The sequence below is a fragment of the Labrus mixtus genome, chromosome 22 (assembly GCF_963584025.1).
Source record: "Labrus mixtus chromosome 22, fLabMix1.1, whole genome shotgun sequence".
NCBI classification, from domain to species: domain Eukaryota; kingdom Metazoa; phylum Chordata; class Actinopteri; order Labriformes; family Labridae; genus Labrus; species Labrus mixtus.
This window is the reverse complement of record NC_083633.1, coordinates 17,998,741-18,019,211: the sequence shown is the minus strand read 5'-3', so window position 1 is coordinate 18,019,211 and position 20,471 is coordinate 17,998,741. Positions and strand designations below refer to the sequence as shown.

Below are 20,471 nucleotides of genomic sequence, written 5' to 3'. Positions count from 1 at the left end.
TAAAGCCTAGTTTCCCCCAAAAGAACTACAAATATACACATAGTGTTTTAACTGAGAATAGAAAGAAATGTAGAAACCTACATGAGCTCTGACCCCTGAAAATCAGTGTTGTAAACCAACAAAGTACTGCTCATTTATTGTCTGACAGCGTACTCTTTTATTCTCATGTGATACGTTTGAATTGAAAACCTGGTTGTTTAGGTCAGTGGCTCACATTTTTTCCCACACAACCAAGAGCACATTGACATTTCTACCATGTGTTTCCTCTGCGGGAATCCACCTCTCATCCTGGCACTGCAGAGATCACTTCACTGCAGCTACAAGACTGCAAATAACAGATTGGTTGGCACAGTGTGTGTGTGTGTGTGTGTGTGTCTCTCTGATTCTGCAGTTATGCTTCACCAGCTCCAGGTAGCTTCTGAAAAAAAGGTAGCTGGCAGGTTGTCTGTGTCAGTCACAGCCGATGGAAATGCTGATTGGTTTGTGTCAGCCCGCGGGGCTCCAGACTCCACCTCCCGGCACAAAGTATGGAAAGCTGAAAGTGCCAATATTGACATCTAATTTAATGTGTTTACACTGAAATATATTTTTTACGCTGTTTAACCCTCAAAAACGTCCTTTTTGACAGTGTTCTCAAACAATCCAGTAAAATAATGCTTTTCATGCTTTACACTCTTTGAAGTACTATAAAACAGATTTCTTCATTTTAAAGAATACATGTTTTTATGCAGTATGGTAAAATGCTGCTTTTTTTTTTTTTTTAGAGATGTGCTAGTTTGGTTATGGTAGCAAAATACATGTTAAGGTTTAATAGGCTCAAATTATTGAGTCAAAATTGACATTTGGCCTATCCCGTCGCAACATAGTAGTACTAGCCAATCACACCAAAGTACAGGGGGACTGAGCGAAACCTATAAAAAAATTAACATTTAGATTTTAAGAGTTTCTGAACCTTAATCTAGTCCATTACTAAACTATTTTTAAAGGATAGAAAACATGTTTATTTTGTAAATCTTTTTAAATGACATATGAACAGGGATCGTCAAAGGCAATTTATTTGGCATTTTATCGCAGATCTATCAAATCATTGACTCTGTTAAAAAGATCAAGTAAGTAAAGTACATCACATAATTCAGAATGTAGGATTATACCTAATTATGTGCTGATAACAGTGGATACAAGAGCCAATAGCAGTTTTTAACACTCCAAGCAGTAGAGGTGAATTATGGCTCTTTTGGCTTTCCATACCTCTACGCTTGTTGCAGTGAGCGCGGAGGTTTTGTGCGCTCTCAGGTTACGCGTCTGAAGTTGTGGAGAAGAGGAGACTGAAGACATCCAGACACTTCAAGGAGGAGGAAACTAAAGGCTCACTTCTTTTTGCTTCATTCTTAACGCTGGGAATTACAATTAAGCCATCGGACGGCGGCTGAGGAAAAACGCAAGGAAAACGAGTTTGTAGCATTTAACTGGGAAACCAAGCATACCCAACAGTATGCGGTGCAGTTATGGCAGGCAAGGGTAAGACAGTCGTAAGGACGCTGGAGGATTTAACGCTTGATTCTGGTTATGGTGGAGCCGCGGACTCGGTCAGGTCGTCCAGCGTGTCGCTGTGCTGCTCTGACACGCATCAGTCCGTATCGGCTGGGGGCAACTGCTGGCATCTGACGGAATCCATGCACAGCAGACAAAACAGTTTGGACACAGTGAACACCGTCCTGGCGGAGGACACGGAGATACTGGAGTGCTCGGGTCAGTGCGCCAAGCTGCCCGAGCTGGAGGACGTGCCATGGAGCCTCGGCGAGGTGGAGGGCGCACTGAGGAAAGACGAGGAGCTCATGGTGGGCGACCCGCCACCGGAGGTCTTGGCGCGGCTGTCTGCTCTCATCAGCCGCGCGTTGGTGAGGGTAGCCCGGGAGGCGCAGCGGCTCTCCCTGCGCTACGCCAAGTGCACCAAGCACGAGATCCAGAGCGCCATCAAGGTGGTGCTATCATGGACCATCTCCGTCAACTGCATCACGGCGGCTCTGAGCGCCCTGTCCCTCTACAACATGAGCACCGGGGACAAGTTCAGCCGAGGCAAGTCGGAGCGCTGCGGGCTGGTGTTCTCCGTGGGGAAGTTCTTCAGGTGGATGGTGGATAGTCGGGTGGCCCTGAGGATCCACGAACACGCGGCCATATACCTGACCGCGTGCATGGAGAGTCTGTTCAGAGAGGTGTTCAGCCGCGTCCTGCGCAGCGCGCTGGTGGAGAGGGACAACGGGATCCCCAAGTTTACGCCGGAGTCACTGGAGCAAGCCATCAGCAACGACTCGGAGATCTGGGGGCTGCTGCAGCCCTACCAACACCTCATCTGCGGCAAGAATTCAAGTGGTAAGAAACGTCCAAAAGAGAAAAACCTAAAAGTGTCATGATGATTATGTACACTGAAATTGTGATTGCCTCTCTTATGTCACCTTGGTGGTGCATTTCTGGGAGATTGGCTGTGTTTTCCTGACCCCCGATCCACTGTTAAACCCAGTATAAAACCCACATCATAGTCAGGTTTCCCCTTAAAGATCCACTGAGTTAACATGGAAGTCCACCTGTTCCGAGAAAATGTATAGAAACAGAATCATGACTCCATTGGAAAGAATGAGTGAAACTCAAATTATTCCAAAACAAACACACACACATTCAGATTCAGATTCAAGTTTGATGATTGTCTCTTCAGGATAATATGATTTAAAACCCCCAGTATTTGATCAGAGAATACTTTTTTTTACAGTGCAAACTTTGATCATTTGCATATTTGGATGAGTAATATGAGCATAGACTGTGTAATTATGCTGCTTATCTGGCTCACTCCCAAACAAAAAAGGACCTGACAGTTTGTTGAATATTTATTACCCTCGGCTCAGACCTCAAAGCCCACCTGTGAAACATAAACTGTCTCTGTTATCCAAAGCCCCCACAGCAACTAAAGTCAGAATAGGTGTTTATGGTTGGAAAGAGATCAAAAAGGGCTCCACTTTCTCCGTCTCTGAAGCTATTATGTTCTCAGACATCCATTAGAGGCCCCTGATGTTAATGCAAACGGTTGTTTCTGACTGTGAGGAGGAGTGTGGAGTGCGGTTTGTGAGTCGTGATTGTTGCAGGAGCAGGATTTGTGTTTATATTGTGCGCTGCCCTTGTTGCTAATGCTATTACTGTCTCACTCCAGAAGGTGTAAGCTGTCAGTGTGGGCCGGCCCTCTCAGCCAGAGCCCTGAATGAGTTGGCTGAAACTATAAAGCAGAAGGGATTTGAAATGTTATTCTGTATCTTGGAGCCAAAACGAGCCACGCGATATTGACCCCAAAACAAAACACAGAAACAAATGTTGTTGTTGTGCGCTAATTGTTGCGGCGTGATTGTTTTCTTTCAGCACTCGTGAGAAAACTTAGTAGAAGATGAATTTGGTTGCCTACGTGCTCTGTGGACGAGCCAGTCCTCAGATTGTTCCAGAAGAAGAGTGGATTTGAAATTGCTCTCATAGGTTCCCTATGGTGTTGTGGTGTGATTGCAAATTCAATATCATGGATGCAGGGTTTTTTTTTTAAATCCACTCTTTACCTCGTTCATGTGCACCCTATTCACCAACACCACTCAATACACGGGAATGTTTAAAATGAAATTAAACTAGAAGTCTATTAGATCAACATTTAATCCATTTTCATTCTATAATACGAAACATTTATTTGTGATAAGCTACTAAAGTGAGTTTATTTTGAAAGATACATTTTTTTGGCTTTGTATGCCTTGATTGCAAAGATAGGACGTTGATTAGAGTCTGAAATCAAAGAGAGAGAGAGAGAGAGAGAGAGAGAGAGAGTTGGGAATGACATGTGGGAAAGGAGCCACAGGTTGGATTTGAACCCGCGCCGCAGTGACCACTCGGCCACCGGCGCCGCACAGACGGTCGAACAGCAAACAAACCAAAATCCCCTCAGAAAATGTCATTTCAAACCAGCGGTGATGGACTTTTTTCAGAAAACGTAAATCGTATAATAGTGGGTTAATCAAAAATGAAAATTGGATTTGCTGAACTATTGGTCGGACAAAAGACTTCAATCTCAAACTGACTTTGACTCCTGTGGATCAGCATTATTTGACACATTTATAGTCCTAAAGATCGATGGTTATTGATACTTTACGATGAATAGAAAACATCAGCAGAGTAATAATCGACATGTGCAGCCCCAAGGACATTACAGAAGTAACATGGAGGATTGATAAGGGCGGAAACGACGGTTGCTTATCGATTTATCTGTCAATGATTTTGTCCATTCATCATCATTGTCTATCGGCTTGATATGTCAAAGATGCTGATCAGAGTTTTCACAGAGTTCAGTGTAACACAACGATTCAAAAAAACACAAAATAATTCAATCTTCTCTCGTGTGAAACAGTGAAAAAAAAACTAATTCTGAGAGTTGAGTAGCTGGCAACAGATCACGTTTTTGTCACTCTCGCCCTTTAGATCCCTGAAACAGTTAATAGATTATCAAAAAATCCATGCACTCATCGATTGAGCTCTTAAATGGATGAGGCAGATTTCCTTTCCCACCCTTTTCCCGCCCCTCATTCATCTTCTTCTACCTCATTGTTTCGCATTGATATTCGGTCAGGGGCGAAGACGCAGCACTCGGAACGCTTTTTGTCTGGAAATTGCTGTTGAGCCGAGAAGCAGGTATTTTCTCTCCGTTGACAGGGCCGCAGAGCCAAGCAATGCATCCCTCCCCTCCACTCCCACCCGAGGAAACGAGCATCATCCCCTCTCGTGGTGCAGAGGAGGCTTCAGTCTGCACACACACACACACACAGGAAGCAGAATGGTGTCATGTTGTTCACAGTTAGGGAGGCCAAAGTGCCACCATTTTTTACTTCAGCAAACATTTCAACGAGCTGCTTTTTTTTTTTTAAGTCTCCTGTGGTTTAAGAATAACTCATTAACACGCCTTAGATTTTTTGAGCCGTCAGACCTGGGGCTAAAATAATGAACCATCCTTAATCCCACATTAATCAAACGTTGACTCATATGTCTGCGATTTACTCCTTTTCTCTCTCTCTCTCTGTGTGTGTGTGTGTGTGTTTTCTTCTGAGCAAAACAAAGCTGATGGGAAGGAGTTTAGTCAGCAGTGAGCCCTTCTGGTGAGAAAACACAGTCTCCTGTTTAAGATATCACCTGGGGACCCAAAGGCGTGCGGCACATAATGACTAAATCTACGTTTGCCGCGCGGTCCCGCTGACCGTACGAGACAGCCCTCTGCGCTCTGACTAATGAGCACAGCTAAACGGAGGCTTTTTCTCCACGAGCTCGTTGCCACTCAACCCCCGTCACAATCTGGAGTTCTAACATTTACAGCGAAAAAAAAAGAAGAAAAAAGAAGCACATGTCGACGGTGAATAGCATTTCAGGTGAACGGCCGCAGCGAGACCGAATAAAGAGGCAGAAAAGTCAGCGCACTGAATGTCCTTAGAGTTTTCTTTTATCTGGGTAAGAGCAGCGTTTCAGCACAAGAATGAGCTGATTCAATGTGTGCATGCTCGGGAATAACCTTACTGACACTGATTCTGAAACTAAGAACACCTAAACCCACGGTTAACCGTCTACAGGTGGCGGGAGAGGCCGTTAAACATGGGCGGGTCTGTTTTGATTGAGATGCCCTGCTGTTTGTTGAAGCCTTTGAAACAACTCATTTTTTGTTCTTCAATTGATGAGAGGGATTTTTCTTTTTCTTATTTCAAATCTCTGTTGTTGAGGTTTGGTTAGGTAAATGGTAAATTGACTTGAGCTTATATAACACTTTTCTAGTCTTCTGACTACTCAAAGTGCTTTTACACCGCAGGTCACACCTACACATTCACACACTGATGACAGAGGCCGCTGTGTAAAGTGACCATCAGAAGTAACTAATCCCATTCATACTGATGAGGCAGCGGGAGCAACTTGGGGTTAAGTGTCATGCCCAAGGACACATCGGACATGTTGCTGCAGGAGCCGGGGTTCAAACACCTGACCTTCCAGTGGAGAGACAGCTGACTCTACCAACTGAGCCACAGCCGCCCGCCCCTTAGGTTCAACACTGTTTCAGTGGCTCAGATTGGTCTGAGCAGCGTCTTCCTGCAGACGCATTGATGGAAAAATAACAACCGAGCTTCACCTCTGAGTGGCTCATATGACTCCCAGGCAGCTCAGTTGACGAGTCAAATATATAGGTTTTTAAAATATCCAAACTGGAAGTACGGTTCCCTTAGCCAAAGACGGTAAAAGATACAAATTAAAGGCAAAAGCAAACACACTTTTCAAATGTCTTCAACTTCTGAGAAATGACTCTCAACAAGGAGTCACCGTCTTTAACTCTCTCTCTTCCCGGTCCTGCCAAATCTCCAAATGTCAAGTGACCTCAGAAAACATGCAGCCCCGCTCACGAGCTTCTGAACCTGCCGGGGCGCTGTGGAAATCTGGGATCCCGGATGACTTGATTGCATCTGATTATGTGCGTTATTTGCCGTGACCTTCCCCCAAGGAGCCAGTCCCGACCTCTGCAGGGAAGATGACACAACATAATGAAATTGCGTCGCCTGCTATAGTCAGTCTATTAAATTATCAGAGGGGTGTCTGTTCTCCCTCCTCCTACTTCCTTCCTTCCTTCCTTCCTCCTTCTTCCCTTGCTGTCTTTCACACCATATTTTATTGTGTTTACTGCGAGAGAGGGTGGGCTTCAGAGTTTGCATATTTATTTTCCACTGTGGGTTTTTAATAAGCCCGGCTCATAACTGCGTGATTCTGGCAAAGGCCTTTTGTTGTCCATTCTGTTATTATTTTCCGCCTGTCCTCCCCCTCCTTGGGGTGGACTCGCAGATGAGCAGACAGATTGCTGACGCTCTGTCGGAGAAGCGAGCAATCGGGCAGGCAAGATGGTGGTGATGGATCTTTATGTTTGCGGTAACTTCATAAGACCAAAGGCTGCACCCCTTCCCCTCTACCAGTCTTCATTTCGATTCCGTTTTTAGCAGTGATAAGTGGTTGTGAAGTTATATGTGCTTTTTTTTTTTTTTTTAAACAAAGACGTGTTTTATGAGCTGCATCCTTTTCTAGATCTGCTCATTTTTACCCGGCGAGTGAGAATATTGACTTTTATCTGCGGGGGATCCAAAAGCATCAATAACTTCAGCTCTGGGCAAGTGGGACCAGCCCCCAAAAAAATGATGGTGGGTTTTTATTACTTCCATGTCATTGGAGCGTGGATCCCCTTTCCTTTTTCAGAAACTAGGTGAACGCAGTGGGTCAGAGATGAGATAATGAGAGGAGTGAGAGAGAGAGCGCTGAATGCCTAATGTTGTGAGGGAGGAAGAGAAAGCAGGCTGGAGTGTCAGCTGGAGGGGGGGGGGGGGGGGTGATGGTGGTGGTGGTGGTGGTGAGGGGGCACTGGCGCAGGGTCCCTGTGAGATATAATTATGCAGCCCTCTTTAATTAACACTCGTGCTTATCTGGTAGTCATTAAGATTAGGAATTAGCAACGGGAAACGCCAGGGAGCCGCAGAGAACAAAGATGATAATTCCTCTCATTCATTTCTAATACCTGGTGTGCAGGTCGGTACGTTTGATCTGATCGGTTTGTGTGGCCGTGGAAACATTTCAATGGTCTTCACGGAACTGAGAAACTTTGACGCCACCTGTCCTTGATGTAGAAACTTTTATTTTGTTGGGACCACAGGCTTCAAAGAAAAAATATATTAGCCCTTGGACACATTAAGTCTGGACTTTTACTGCCTTACCTTAAAGGCTTTATATGTGATGTTTCACACTTAAATGTAGAAATCAAGTATATCTGAAAATAACTCTGTGAGTCATGACTGTCTACAATGGGTGTAACACCCGAGTCCCACTGTCTGTGATGTTTTCAGAGTTTTCCGAGTCCTATCTTCACTTTGTTTACATCGCCCGGACGGCCGGCTGACTCCTCCCCTCGTGTATAAAAGTTGTTTAATTGAGGGACTAGAGAAAAGAAGAATAACATACTGTACTCACTGCTTAACTGTGTTTCTAGATCACGCTCATTTCAGGTAAATTTACATGCAGTGTGAAGATACGAGCAGAATAAAGATCGCTAGCATTAGCATGCTAGCACAACAATGCAGCGCGAGTTGTTTTGGTTTCATGCTGGTGCTCAAGGGCGACATCTGCTGGATCAAAAAATCTCACACAAAGCCTTTAATACAAAGAATATATCCGCCGAAGATGTAACGCTGTTAGCTAAGCCGTCTTAGCAAAGAAACGCATCAATCTGCTGTTGTCTGTGTTATCAATTTGGTTGATTTTGTGGTGTTGAAAAGGAGGCTGAATCGTTGCTGTAAAAGCCCAGAGTGCATTTGGTAGGCTGCTGAAAGGCTGCATTTTTTTTTTCATGTGGAGTTCAAAAAAAGTACCATGACATAATGCATTTCAAGCGTGTTCGTTCCTCCTGCTGTTTCTTCACTCTTTACTCCCTTTTTTTTTTTTTTTAACGTTTCACACTCATGTTCATGTTGAAAGACCTTTACGAGTAATCCGTTCCATCTGCTGACCCCCTTGATCCGCGTTTTGGGCGTGAAGTCTGTGCAACAGGTGGTTGTTTTGGTGTTGGAGTGAGCCGTGCTGATGACTTCACTCTGCACTCACACCTCGGCGGGGCGAGGAAAGGAATCAAAGGAAACAATGCTGCAATGTCAAAATGACCTACTTGTCACAATCCCAGGTTAGCAGGAAAAAAAAATCCAACTGCGAGATTTGATGACACACATCCTGGACGTCTTCAGGATGAGACGCACGGCGCTCCTTTTGATGTCGACACATTTTTTTTTTGTGACAGCCGCTGTCAGAGCGCACTGTGTTATTTGTTGTTTTCTGTCAGCGGTACACAACTTAAGTCAACACTTGTGTCCTTAAGGGACGTCTGAAACAACGTCAGATTTGATGCTACTTTTGCTTTTATCTCAACTTTGTAAGAAAATCTGTTTTTTTCTGTTCCTGTAAGAATAAAAAGGACTTTTGCAGCTTACTTTTTTTCCCCGTTAAAAAAAGTCACAGAAATGCCAGAGGACGATGTCAACAGACTCACAAGACACATCAAGGTTCAGTTCACACAAATTACAAAAGTTCACATTTTTTGTACTTATCCCAGATGGTCTCCAGTCATGCAGAAACTTTGGTTTCACTTCTGATTTTAAGATCATGCAGGTCATTTGTTAAATGTGTTTTTTTTCCTTCTGCTGCACTTCCAGTGTTCAATGACCTGAAGGAATCGGTGTTAAACCTGCTACCAACGTTGGAATCATTTGTTTGGTTCCTTTCTTTAAAGGGTCATTTCACCCAGAAATACAAGAAAAAGTATTTTTTGCACGTGTTGCATCACAGGGTTGTGTGAAACATGTTGCGACTGATAACAGAAATTTGTTGAGAGTCATTAAGAGTACACATCTGAACGAAACAGCGACCCCGGGTCCTTTTAAATATATTTTAACTTTTAGAGAGTTTTCCAAATGCTTTATTAAAATGCCTCAAAACCTCAACGTCACTCCCTTTGAGGAAGCTGAAGAACCTCAGAGATTCAAATTGAACCTTGAAAAATGAAATCAAAAGCATCTCAATTGAATCACCAAGAAGCCAACAAAAAAAAAGTAGAAGTGAAAACAGAATCAGGAAAACTTTTTTAGACAGAGGGGGGGATTTTAAGCCATTACAATCCCTCCTACACAACATGTAAGAAAAAAGTTACAAGGTATTAAAAATGATAAGGAGTGGACGACATGTGCAAAACTGTCGGTTATATGTACAATTAAATACAACATAATGTATAGAAATAAATATGAATATATAAGAAAGTAGGGAGTAGAAATAAGAACAAGCAGTATGGACAGATTAGGAAAATGCATATGTACAGATGTGTAGTCAAATTCTACCTATGAGTTTAAATCAGCTTTGTAAAATCAAAAGTAGGACGTTTCCTGGCTGTGTTTGTGGTTATATCACACAGTCTGCAAAGCTGCGAGGTTTTAGTCTCACCGTTTGCATTTGTGGTCAAACTACATTGTATCCTGTCAGCTACACTGTATGTTTTCATTGTTCTGCCTCTTAAGATTTCTGTTATCGCAGCCAGCAGTCTCCCGCACTGGGCCTGTGGTTTTATCTTTGAACTCTATGACCTTCTTCTGATCACACATTAAGCACAAATGTTCTTTTTTTCTTTTTTTTTTTTTTTTTTCCATAATTCCTCAGCTTTACTTGAGCAGGACCTTAAATTCTTACAAACCAAGCAGCTCATATTTCTGTGAAGACACCACTATGACTACAGATATTGATTGGTTTTGAGGCTTTGATGCTGCTGTATGAGTCAAGCTATTGAGTGGTTGTGAAATGTTTGACTTACTGTAATACGGATATCATCCTTAGACGAGGAATGAGGATGTTGAAAAGAAAACACATCCTCTTACAAACACCTTTTTTTACTCATTGTCTTTCTGGGCTTTTTGTGATTGCCTTTTGGACCATATGACCATGGAGCCCGACCGATTTATCGACCAGCCGATAATATCGGCCGATATCTGGATATCCAGTGACTATCAGTATTGGCTGATTTCATTGAGATATGCACTGATATTATGAGAGTTATTCACAAGTAATTTTTGATTTGAGTTTCATTGTATTAAACTAGCAATTCTCTTTTACCAGCAGAGGGCGCTGGATGGATTACAACAAGCATTATCACTCGCGATAAATCTCTACAGATCGAACATAGAACCAAGAAAGTTATCGGCCAATATATCGGTATCTGATTTATTTTATAAAATCCCGAATATTGATATTGGAATCGGTCCCAAAACCCCGTATCGATCAGGAGACAAAAGTCACAATAATTAATTAATAAAAAAAATTAATAAAAGAATTAATTAATTAAAATTAAATTAATTAAAAAATTAATAAAAAAAATAAAAATACTTACGCTGTTGGTGTTTATTTTTCGATGTTATAGAAGAAAAGCTCGACTCTAGAATTTATTAGCACAATAAAAAACATTTTGTTGGCACTCATTAACAGATTGTGTCAGAAAGCAAAATAAAACTGACCACTGGCTGATTGCCGTTTTTGACGTTCATTAAATTGATTGTCACACATACGAAGTGTGGGATGCAATCATATCAATTCAACAATATTTTTTCCAGCCGAGTCTGGCCACTCATTACTACCCAGCTCTTGTGCTTTTGAATAATGCAGCAGGCTAGATGACTTACATTGTTCTAGCGCCATGTGAGTTTGTTTTTTAAAAGCAGCAAGCATCAATCAGAGCTCACCCACTTGCTTATTATCCTCTCCCTTCCTATTATTTCACGCACTTACTACGCACTCCTGGGGCTTAAATTGTTTCTGTGAAGAGGAATACGTTTATAAGAAACTAACTACTGCGAATGTATTTTGTTCTGAGTTCCCTGTGCCGACTTTGTATGCAGAAGTTGACACCCGGCTCTCTGCTGACTGTACTTTAAAAAATGAATGACGGATGCTTATCTCTCTGCTGACGCCTTTTTCTTCTCAGCTTTTCCCTCCTCAAGTCCAACAAAACTCGATAGTTTCACCCTGTGTTAAATTCAAGATGCAAGAAATGGAACGGAAGTGGTGTGGCTACTGTGCATATTTTGTAATCATTTCTCCATGAGGACAAAGCTGCTTCTGGATGTATTTGTGGAGACAGTGTCTAAAGCTGCAGGGCCTCTGGGTGTTTGGTTCCCCATGGCAGTGATTGACTGACATCTGAAAGCTCTTGTTGCCGGGAGACAAGCTGACAATTTAGAAGCTGCATAGCCTCATATAGCCTTCAACATTTGATTTATGATGTCTCCCTATTTCCTCATTTGATCTGTTTGGCTAACCAGCTGAAAAGTTATCATGGCTTGCTGAAATTTGCACTCAGCTCCACCTGACAACCGCTAGCCAGCAAATAGCCAAGCTGTAGAAACAGTTAGTGCTCTGTGTCACCCAAATTCAGCTTTTTGGTCCTACAATTTCACCAGCTAGATATTCTTTTTGACGTGTACTTTCTTGGTCCAGGTTCCAGGTATTGCATCCATTTCTTTTTAAAAATATGTGGAAAGAAAGAAGTGTCCATCTCCAGCCCGTCTGCCCTCGCTGGGGCAGTCCCTGTCCTTTCTGCAAACTGACATTTCTTCCCTCCAGTAGACCTGGTTTCCTGTATATTTTATGAGAAACCTCTCACAGAAACAGGAAGTCCTTTCATGTCTCTCGCCTTCTACCCTGCGCACAAAGTCTTTTATGTTTTGTCCTTGCGATGGCTCCGAGGTGCTTTAGTTGACCTCAGCTTGTTTTGTAAGCTTCGGGGTCGACGCCTTCCTGTTGCGCTGCACGCTGGCGGGTCACATTTTTCGCTCAGTGTGAACACTGATATTCGGCTAATGTCTCCCAGCAGCCTCGATAAGCGCAGATTACTGCAAACTATGACATGATTACTTGGCTTCCACAAGTCTGTCCAATGTGTTTGAGCAGAAGTGATTAAAGGCTTTGCGAAAATCAACAAGAAATGTTTTTTTTATTCACAGTTCTTCTGATGCCTATCCATATTTATACAGGATCCAATCCAAGGGAGGACCTCTATTTTGCTGTCATGTGTTTTTTATTTGAATGTCACATCGACTTGTGAGAGAAAAGCAATCCAACTGAAGGCCAATCATTTTGTTTCTGTTACTCAGCTGTAATTTGTAAGTGTGGAGGAGCTGCAATGAGTTGGTTTGAAAGGATCAAAGAGAGAGATTAAGAGCTGGATGTTGGCGTTTCTACCAGTTGGATCATTTAATAATAATAAAAAAAAAAACATCTCACATAAGATGTCAGCTGGACTCAGATGATGGTGCATCTTTCTTCGGCTTACACCCTAATTTGTCAGCCCGTGTTGAGCTCTGTAACGGTTGTGTAATACTTTTGAGTTTTGCACCAAATGCTGCATTCACTGACTCTGCTCCTGAAGCTGACAGACTGAGTGTTTTTTTTTCCACGATTGAACTTCTCCAATCTCGAGTCAGTAGTGCAGGTCTTCACAGGAATAAACTCTATTTAAATGCAGAATCTGTTGGATCAGATTTTGGTGTCAGAAGAGATCCAGCTTCCATTCCTTGTCCCATTATAGTTGACATTGACAACTGGTTTTCAGCATTGGTTGTACAAAGGCAAATACGCCAGTGGAGAGCAAAGAGGACAGAAGACATTCCACTGTAATGCTGACCTGGAATCCATTATAAGTCATCAGCTCTAACTAATATTAATAAAACAATATCTGTAAATCCGTACAGCTGATATTCCACTCTTGGTCGTCGTTTCTCAGCTCAGTTCTGGAGGAAGGGGAGGGGGAGACTGTGTCTGTGGTCAGTAAAGTGGACATGGATTAAATGGAGCCATGTCCTTGTGTTCCCTGAGCTGCAGGGTTTCATTGTGTCGTGTGTCACATCCCCAGAAGTCAAGCGGACTCCTCTGCACGCCGCCGCGGCTTTTAATTAATGATGGGGCGAGTGCTGGATCAGTTTCTGGCCGCTCCCAGGTGGTGATGGGAAATTAGGCTCCGTGCTCCGGGGAGAACCATCTGGTGCCATCGCGACACAAATAGGCTAATGATAGGGACACTGAGCATTCTGGGTAATGGAGTTTTAGGGGACTCACAGTTTTATCAGTGGTGTTGGATTTGACTTTTTTACCACAAATCTTTGTCACTACTTCCATTTTCAGCTCACAGACACACCAAAATTTGAAACATTTACAGCCAACTATTTTCTATTTCTAGTCATGTCACCATATTTGTTTTCGCTAGGAGGTTCCTGGTTCGAATCCCATCCGGGCAGAAGCAGATGAAACAGTAATGCTTAACAAGAAACTGCTTATTTTAGTGCTTTTACCCGTTCAAATATTACAATCTTCTTGATTTGGCGAGGAGGAGACCTCTGTGATCAGTTCAGCTAATGGTAAAATATCTTGATGAGGCAAACACTTAAATATCTATTTGAGGCGGTAGAGTTTATAACCAGTGATTCTCCTGCTCCTGCTTTGGTGTGTGTTCAATGATTCAGCTAAATAAAAGTCTACATATCAGACTGGGAAAAAAAAAAAAACGCAGGCAGACTCAGGGTCTTCTCGACTGATGATGAGAATAGTTTCCTTCATAGGCGGCAGCTCTCGGGAATACCCTTTGTGATTCAAACCCACACTTCTCCTAAAAATTGCACTCGGAACACATCCTCCCTCCCCCCTGTTCTCCTTTTTTTTTTTGTACTTACTACTCTATTTAATCCCGACTTGACAGGAGCAAACGCCAACTCACACAGAGACTGCAATTGTTTTAAAGCCCACGGTTACATAAGCTGTTTTCTCAATGACCGCCCATTGACAAACAGTGGCAACAGTGACACGGTCTCACATACAGTGTTACTGACATCGCTGAGTGGCTGTAAACTTCACTCATGTAAGGATGTAGCAATTTAGTGCGCTGCTTTTGTGTAGGCAGTGACACTCCCTCCCACTGACATGAGGCATTTCATAACAGCTACAAGACAGACATTTCAAAAAGTAGTTCTGCTCAATGCAACCATTGCATGATGAATTTTCCACCCCAAAATCTGATCCTACTTCTTGTGCTGAGGATTCTTAGTTTGATGTGCAGCTAAGCCTGGTCCCTTATCCTCTCCATGAGAAAATTCATCTCCTATGGAAGCAGATTTGTTGTAAGAAAACGACTAATTCTCAAACACATTATAAACAGGAATCTTAAAGGTATGCAGCTGAATGAGGTGTTATTGTGTGGGAGGTTTGGTTTGAAGTACCATGTTTCTCTGTTTACCGGAAAGTGGCGGTCGTGGGTGATTAAGGGGGGGGGGGGGGTTGCAAGCCGCTAAAAATAACTGTTCCTTTTACGGATATATGTGGTTAGTCACTGGAACTGGCTCCAAAAAAAATACCTGGCTTCATTAGCTCCTATCACGCAATGACATTTAATTTTTTTTTTCAGCAGGAAAAAAAAAACAACTATTACCAGTTTTTTGAAAAGGTCTTCTGACCCTCTAATGCTCGACATATCATGCTGAAGAATTTGAAGAGATTGCTAGAGGCACGACGTTGGTAATATTGGCGCTTGTGTTCTGGTTACATTTGAAAAAATTGAAGATTATACTGGTTTTTTTTGGGGCCTTTTTTGCATTTATTACATCGGACAGCTGAAGAGACAAGCTGCTAGTTAAAAGTTGTAGTTTGAAAATCTCACCCTGACAGCAAATCATAGACAGGCAATTATTGAATCTTCAGCAAACAGTCACAAGACGAGAGAAGGGGCTGCTAACTGAGCTGCTATGATATTCATTAATTTTCAGGAAGCTTCAAGGGTTCTTTGAAAACCAGAGAAAAAAAACAACAACCGGAATAACGTTGTTTAAAACAAACACAAGGACCTTGAAATGAGTAGAAACATCAAATACAGCAGCTTGAACTCAAGAGTCCTGGGGCTCTTCGACAATTTCCAGTGGAGTTTTTCAAGGAGGCTGCAAGCTGAGCTGCCGGTTCTCCTTCATATAGTTTAATGTTTACATGGGAAAAAAAACTTGATACCACAAACAGGTAGTAGTGGGACAATGAGCAGCTTGCAATCATAGAAGCTGTGATGAGAAAACTTCAACACATCAACAAACCTACTGATACAGCATATTGGGGGACAATTCATCACTTTTATAAAGTTTAGGTCGGGTTGATACAGTTTTTTTTCCCCAAGGCTGCAACTGCTAACCATGCAGATTCTTTAGGGGGAAAATTCACCCTACTGTAGAAATAAGAAGCTTTCTATTAAACTGCCAAATTCAATTCTATTGACAAATACTGACCTCGCTGAAGCCCTGGTTTTACTAATAGGGTCCTTATGTTCTGCTTTGTGTATTGAAAGGAAAACTTATTAGGGAGAGCGAGTATTATAAAATCAATTCACAGCACAGCAGGTTTCTGTGAGACGAAGTGCAAACAAAAGAAAGAGCCACTCTGCTCCCACTGAGAGATCTAAAAACCTGCTCCAAGGACTCAAAAAGAGAAAACTGAATCCTTGATCAGATCAAATATTAATTTATCCGAAATAAATATTTCTCCCACTCATCCATCAGCCTGCTGCCAATCCTGCTTCCTCTCCTTACATCTCGTTTAAAATATGCGTACACCTCTCAGCTCTACTATGATACTACATAATACAAATTACCCTCTTGTTGTTTTCTCTCGTGTGTGAGTTTTCTTACTCCACTACGCCACATGTCTGGTTGAACCTGCTTTGCGTCATCCTGCAGCCCTTTTCTTTGGCCGACGTGACAGACGTGTAGAGGCAACACGGCGTTGTAGACAAGTTGCATCACGGCCTCTGTTTACCTAAATCCTGCTCCTTTGCCAGAAACCAGCTTACAGAGGGCGTGCAAATCGGCACACAAAACAGGTGTCTGGACACACATTGACGCTGGAACATGTTGATGTTGCTGCACCTGTGGGGAATGTTTGGGGATATGACATATTTTAACTCCGTTCTGAAAATTTAAATCTAAAACTACATTTAAATTCACTCTTTAAAGGAGTGAAACAGCAAAGATTCTTGATTTAAAAAAAACAACATTTTTCTTCTCTAAAGCAGCTGAACACTCACATTCAGTATTTCTCTACTTTTCATGACACTTTTCACATAATGCAGTTTGCAGCCTCTCTCATTCCAAAGGTGCATTCATACCTCTTTATTCAGAGGTTATGATCTTGCTATTAATCTGTGGAGATTGCAATCTGTGGCCCAGGTAGTAAAGTCAGCAGTCTCTCAACCGGAAGGTCGGGGGTTCAATCCCCAGCTCCTGCAGCAACTTGTCCTTGGACAAGACACTTAACCCTAAGTGGCACCTGAGGCTTCGTTGGCTATACGTGTGCATGTGTATGGTCACTATACACAGCAGCCTCTACCATCAGTGTGTGAATGTGTAGGCGTGACCTGCGGTGTAAAAAGTGCTTTGAGTCGTCAGAAGACTAGAGAAGCGCAATACCAGTTTAAGTCCATTTTAACATTTCCAATTCAAGGTCATCCCAAATTGTCTGTATTGTGAATTAGAAAACACTGACATGACAAAAGCATTTGTGAAACATCTTTAATCCTCTGTTCAGTATCATGAAGTGAAAGAGAAAGTGTACCGCAGGAAATGGCATAAAACCTGTTTACGATAAATATCTGTCTCGGGTTTCTGCTTCCTGTGAAATCAGACGCTGAGCTTCAAATATAAAACCACACTCCAATAACCCTTAAAATCAACTGTTATTCCAGCTTAATTCTCTTTTCTCCATAGCTGACCTGTCGCTCCTTTCCCGCTCTCTCTCTCTCTCTCCCTGATTTCAGACTCTGTCCACTGTCTTATGTCTACAACAAAGGCACAAAAAAAAACTGTACAGATCTCAAAATTAAGTAGTTAAATCAATCAATAAATAAAAAATCACTTCTGTTCCCTTCATTTTTTAAAATCCTTTGCTTGTTGTGACAGTGACAGAAGTTCTCACAGATCAAAGTGCAGGTGAACAATGCTGCATTGTCACCTGCTGCCTCACCCAGGTGTATCAAAGAGAGCTTGTGTAACTGTGTTTTTGTTGGATGTATTTCCACAAAGTGCTCTTTTTTTACACATTATAATTTCATAACATGTTAATGTAAGCTCGCGGAAAAACTCTCTTGATGCGTTTAAAGAGCTTCGATCTCGGAGCCCTGCCATTATCGAGTGCGAGAGTTTGAGGCATCCAGGCGTATCATGCAACGCCAAGTTTACCCAGCCAAGAACTCATCCACCTATGCTAATGCACACCTACACACGGCAAGCAGCATGATACCGTCCCTCCTGCTTCCGACACATAATCCTCCGGCTTCTCGGCTGCACATTTTTTTTTTTTTCCCACACTCCCCTAAAAAGACAAGCACTCAATCTCATCCGCATACCCACAATCCATCATCACGTCCCAGAGGCTGCCGGGTACCGTCATCAGAATACAGTTTGTGGTTTTTTTGGCTTGTTTTCGCCTGTGAATGCATCATCAGGGGGGTGGCAGCATCTATCTCCCTGACCTGCATTTCTGCTCGTTAAAAGCGCCGTTTAAAATGTGTGAGTCAGACCGAGGCAATATGAGTGTGCATAAAATGTAGAGGCATAGGGTTGATTTTTTTTACATTAAATTAAGCAGAAAAATCACAGAATATACGTGTCATCGGTATACTGTATTTATTTTCCACATGCATTTGAGGGATCAAAATAATAAATCTACCTATCCATCCATCAGTATTGGTATCGAACCCTTAAAACACATATCGGTCGGGCCCTTCTTTAAAGTAGAGAAATTAGGCGGAAAACTGTTTTTACTTGTTTTTCCTCAAGCAAAGAAAAGCATTTAAAACTGAGAATTCAACACATTTAAATGCATCAAATTTAATAAATTTGTTTTATTCATTCATCCCTCGGTTAAAATCTTAATTTTAAAGTTAGCGATAGGCCGAGTCATTGAGGGCATTTACAGTTTAGCTGCCAAACATCAGGGCCAATTTTTCTCTCTTTCAGTAAATCGTCAAACAAATCACAGAATGAACTCAGAGGTTGCTCATTCACTCGGTTGGTTTCAGCCACAGGTGAACGAGTACAGCTATTCAGCTAATTTAATGTCGCGCAGAACATTTCAGACACATTTAATCTGCAATATTAAAGATTTTTTTAGAAATTATTTTTTGAACTGTTCAAGCTCTGTTTCATTGTGCGTGTCTTTGTCTTCCCTGAAATCTTTAAAATGGGTCCACCTTGTCTGCGTCTCTTCCTCCATTAGCTCTTTAGTCATTATCTTAAATTGAATCATTGGGGCTCAATGTTTTATGATTTGATACATTAGCATATTTAATATTTTAACTAGGCTCGTAATGCATCACGCAGATCTTTTTTTCCAAACCGTGCCGCAGGTCGTAGAGAATCAAATCAAATACCTTTTTTTTTTTTGTTGCTCTATTCCAAACATCCATTGACATCTCCGTCACCGCGTCTCCGTCCATTTCTCTAAAACGCTCACGTAAAACCATTAATAGATTTTTCCGGGGGCCATTGGGAGCCAGAGAAAACGAGCTGTAAACACAACGCTGACATATTGTACCTCATAAAGCCGAGATGGGGGAACTTGTTTAAACACCCAGCTTCAACACCGGGAAGCGTTAGTATTCATTTGGAGTCGTGTTTCTGTTCGTCTGATGAATGTAAGTCCAATACTCACTCTCTCTCCCTGTTTTTTTTTTAGCTCTCTTTGTGATCTTTATAAACTCCTGAGGGAGATATGTGGCTCTGCTAAACGCTCCATTATAATGAGCCGGGAGCTAACTCTATCCGTTAGCTGTTCAGTGTCTGACAAAGTAGCCGCCTTCTGCTGCATACGAGATTTATTAGACGGGTTAAAGTCAAACAAAAACAGTACATTTACAGGTTTTGATAAGAAAAGAACGAGGTAAGATTTGTCAAATCAGTCCATACAGGTGAGGGGAACCACACATACAACGCTCATATCGGCTAATTAGTCACAAAATAGCGTCTTTCAAATTTGACCCAATCGTCCCTCAGCTTGACATCGACCTCGGACAAAAAACAAGTAACGTTTAATTCAACGATTTCATGTACTTATCACCGTGTGCCTACCTGAAATTGTCCCTGTTTGCTGGACGTCTGCAGCTATTTCCTGCCAACGTTTCTCTCGTTCGAAAGCTGTCGGACAATTTGCGCAGGCAACTGTCAGGACTGAAAAAAAAAAAAAGCCCTTTGGCTCGGGGAAGGCTCGTGGCTCTGCTCTCATCGCGCGAGTGCGTGCAGCCGTACGGCCAACATTTCAAACATGCCAGAAATTCATCTGGCAGGTCGGGAACAGCTGATCCGGTCACGATCAGCCCTCTCGCCGTCCTGTACACGATGCACAACAAACGACAAACGACAAACGACGGGCGATCATGTTTGAAACTAAGCCCGGCTTCAAAATCAGTCTTGAGCCTCAAAAAAATCGGGGGTGAGAATCGTCCGGAAATCTCACAGTGCATGCTCGGCCTTCGCAACTTTAGCACAATGACTGTAAAAGCAAGTGGAAACTGTGGCCTCGCGTTCTGTTCTGTTGCTATTTTTGGTTCTTTTAGAGCTTTTAGGAGGAGAAAAATCAAATGTTCTGTTCTGCATCACTGAACCAGCTGTGGCGCTAACGCCAGTTAACTCTGGAGCCAGTGATGGAGCTGATCGTGGACGAGGTGGGGCTGTTACTCCAAGTGACCCCAACCTACAAAGAGAGGAAATGTCAAATAGATATCGACTGGGAGTGAGCACATGGATGTTTTATAGAAGAGTGAGCAGCACAAACAGAACTCGGGA

At 42.5% G+C, this 20,471-nt stretch overlaps 1 protein-coding gene across 1 annotated transcript in view; it reads left to right on the top strand.

Moving 5' to 3' along the window:
• The first annotated feature begins 1,277 nt into the window (after window positions 1-1,277).
• The window catches only part of LOC132956693 (ankyrin repeat and BTB/POZ domain-containing protein 3-A), a 177,104-nt gene continuing 157,910 nt past the window's right edge, over window positions 1,278-20,471 (top strand). Inside the window, exon 1 of the mRNA XM_061030265.1 lies at window positions 1,278-2,370. Within this exon, the coding sequence (XP_060886248.1) occupies window positions 1,506-2,370 (865 nt within the window). The 5' untranslated portion in view covers window positions 1,278-1,505. The remainder of the gene's footprint in view (window positions 2,371-20,471) is intronic.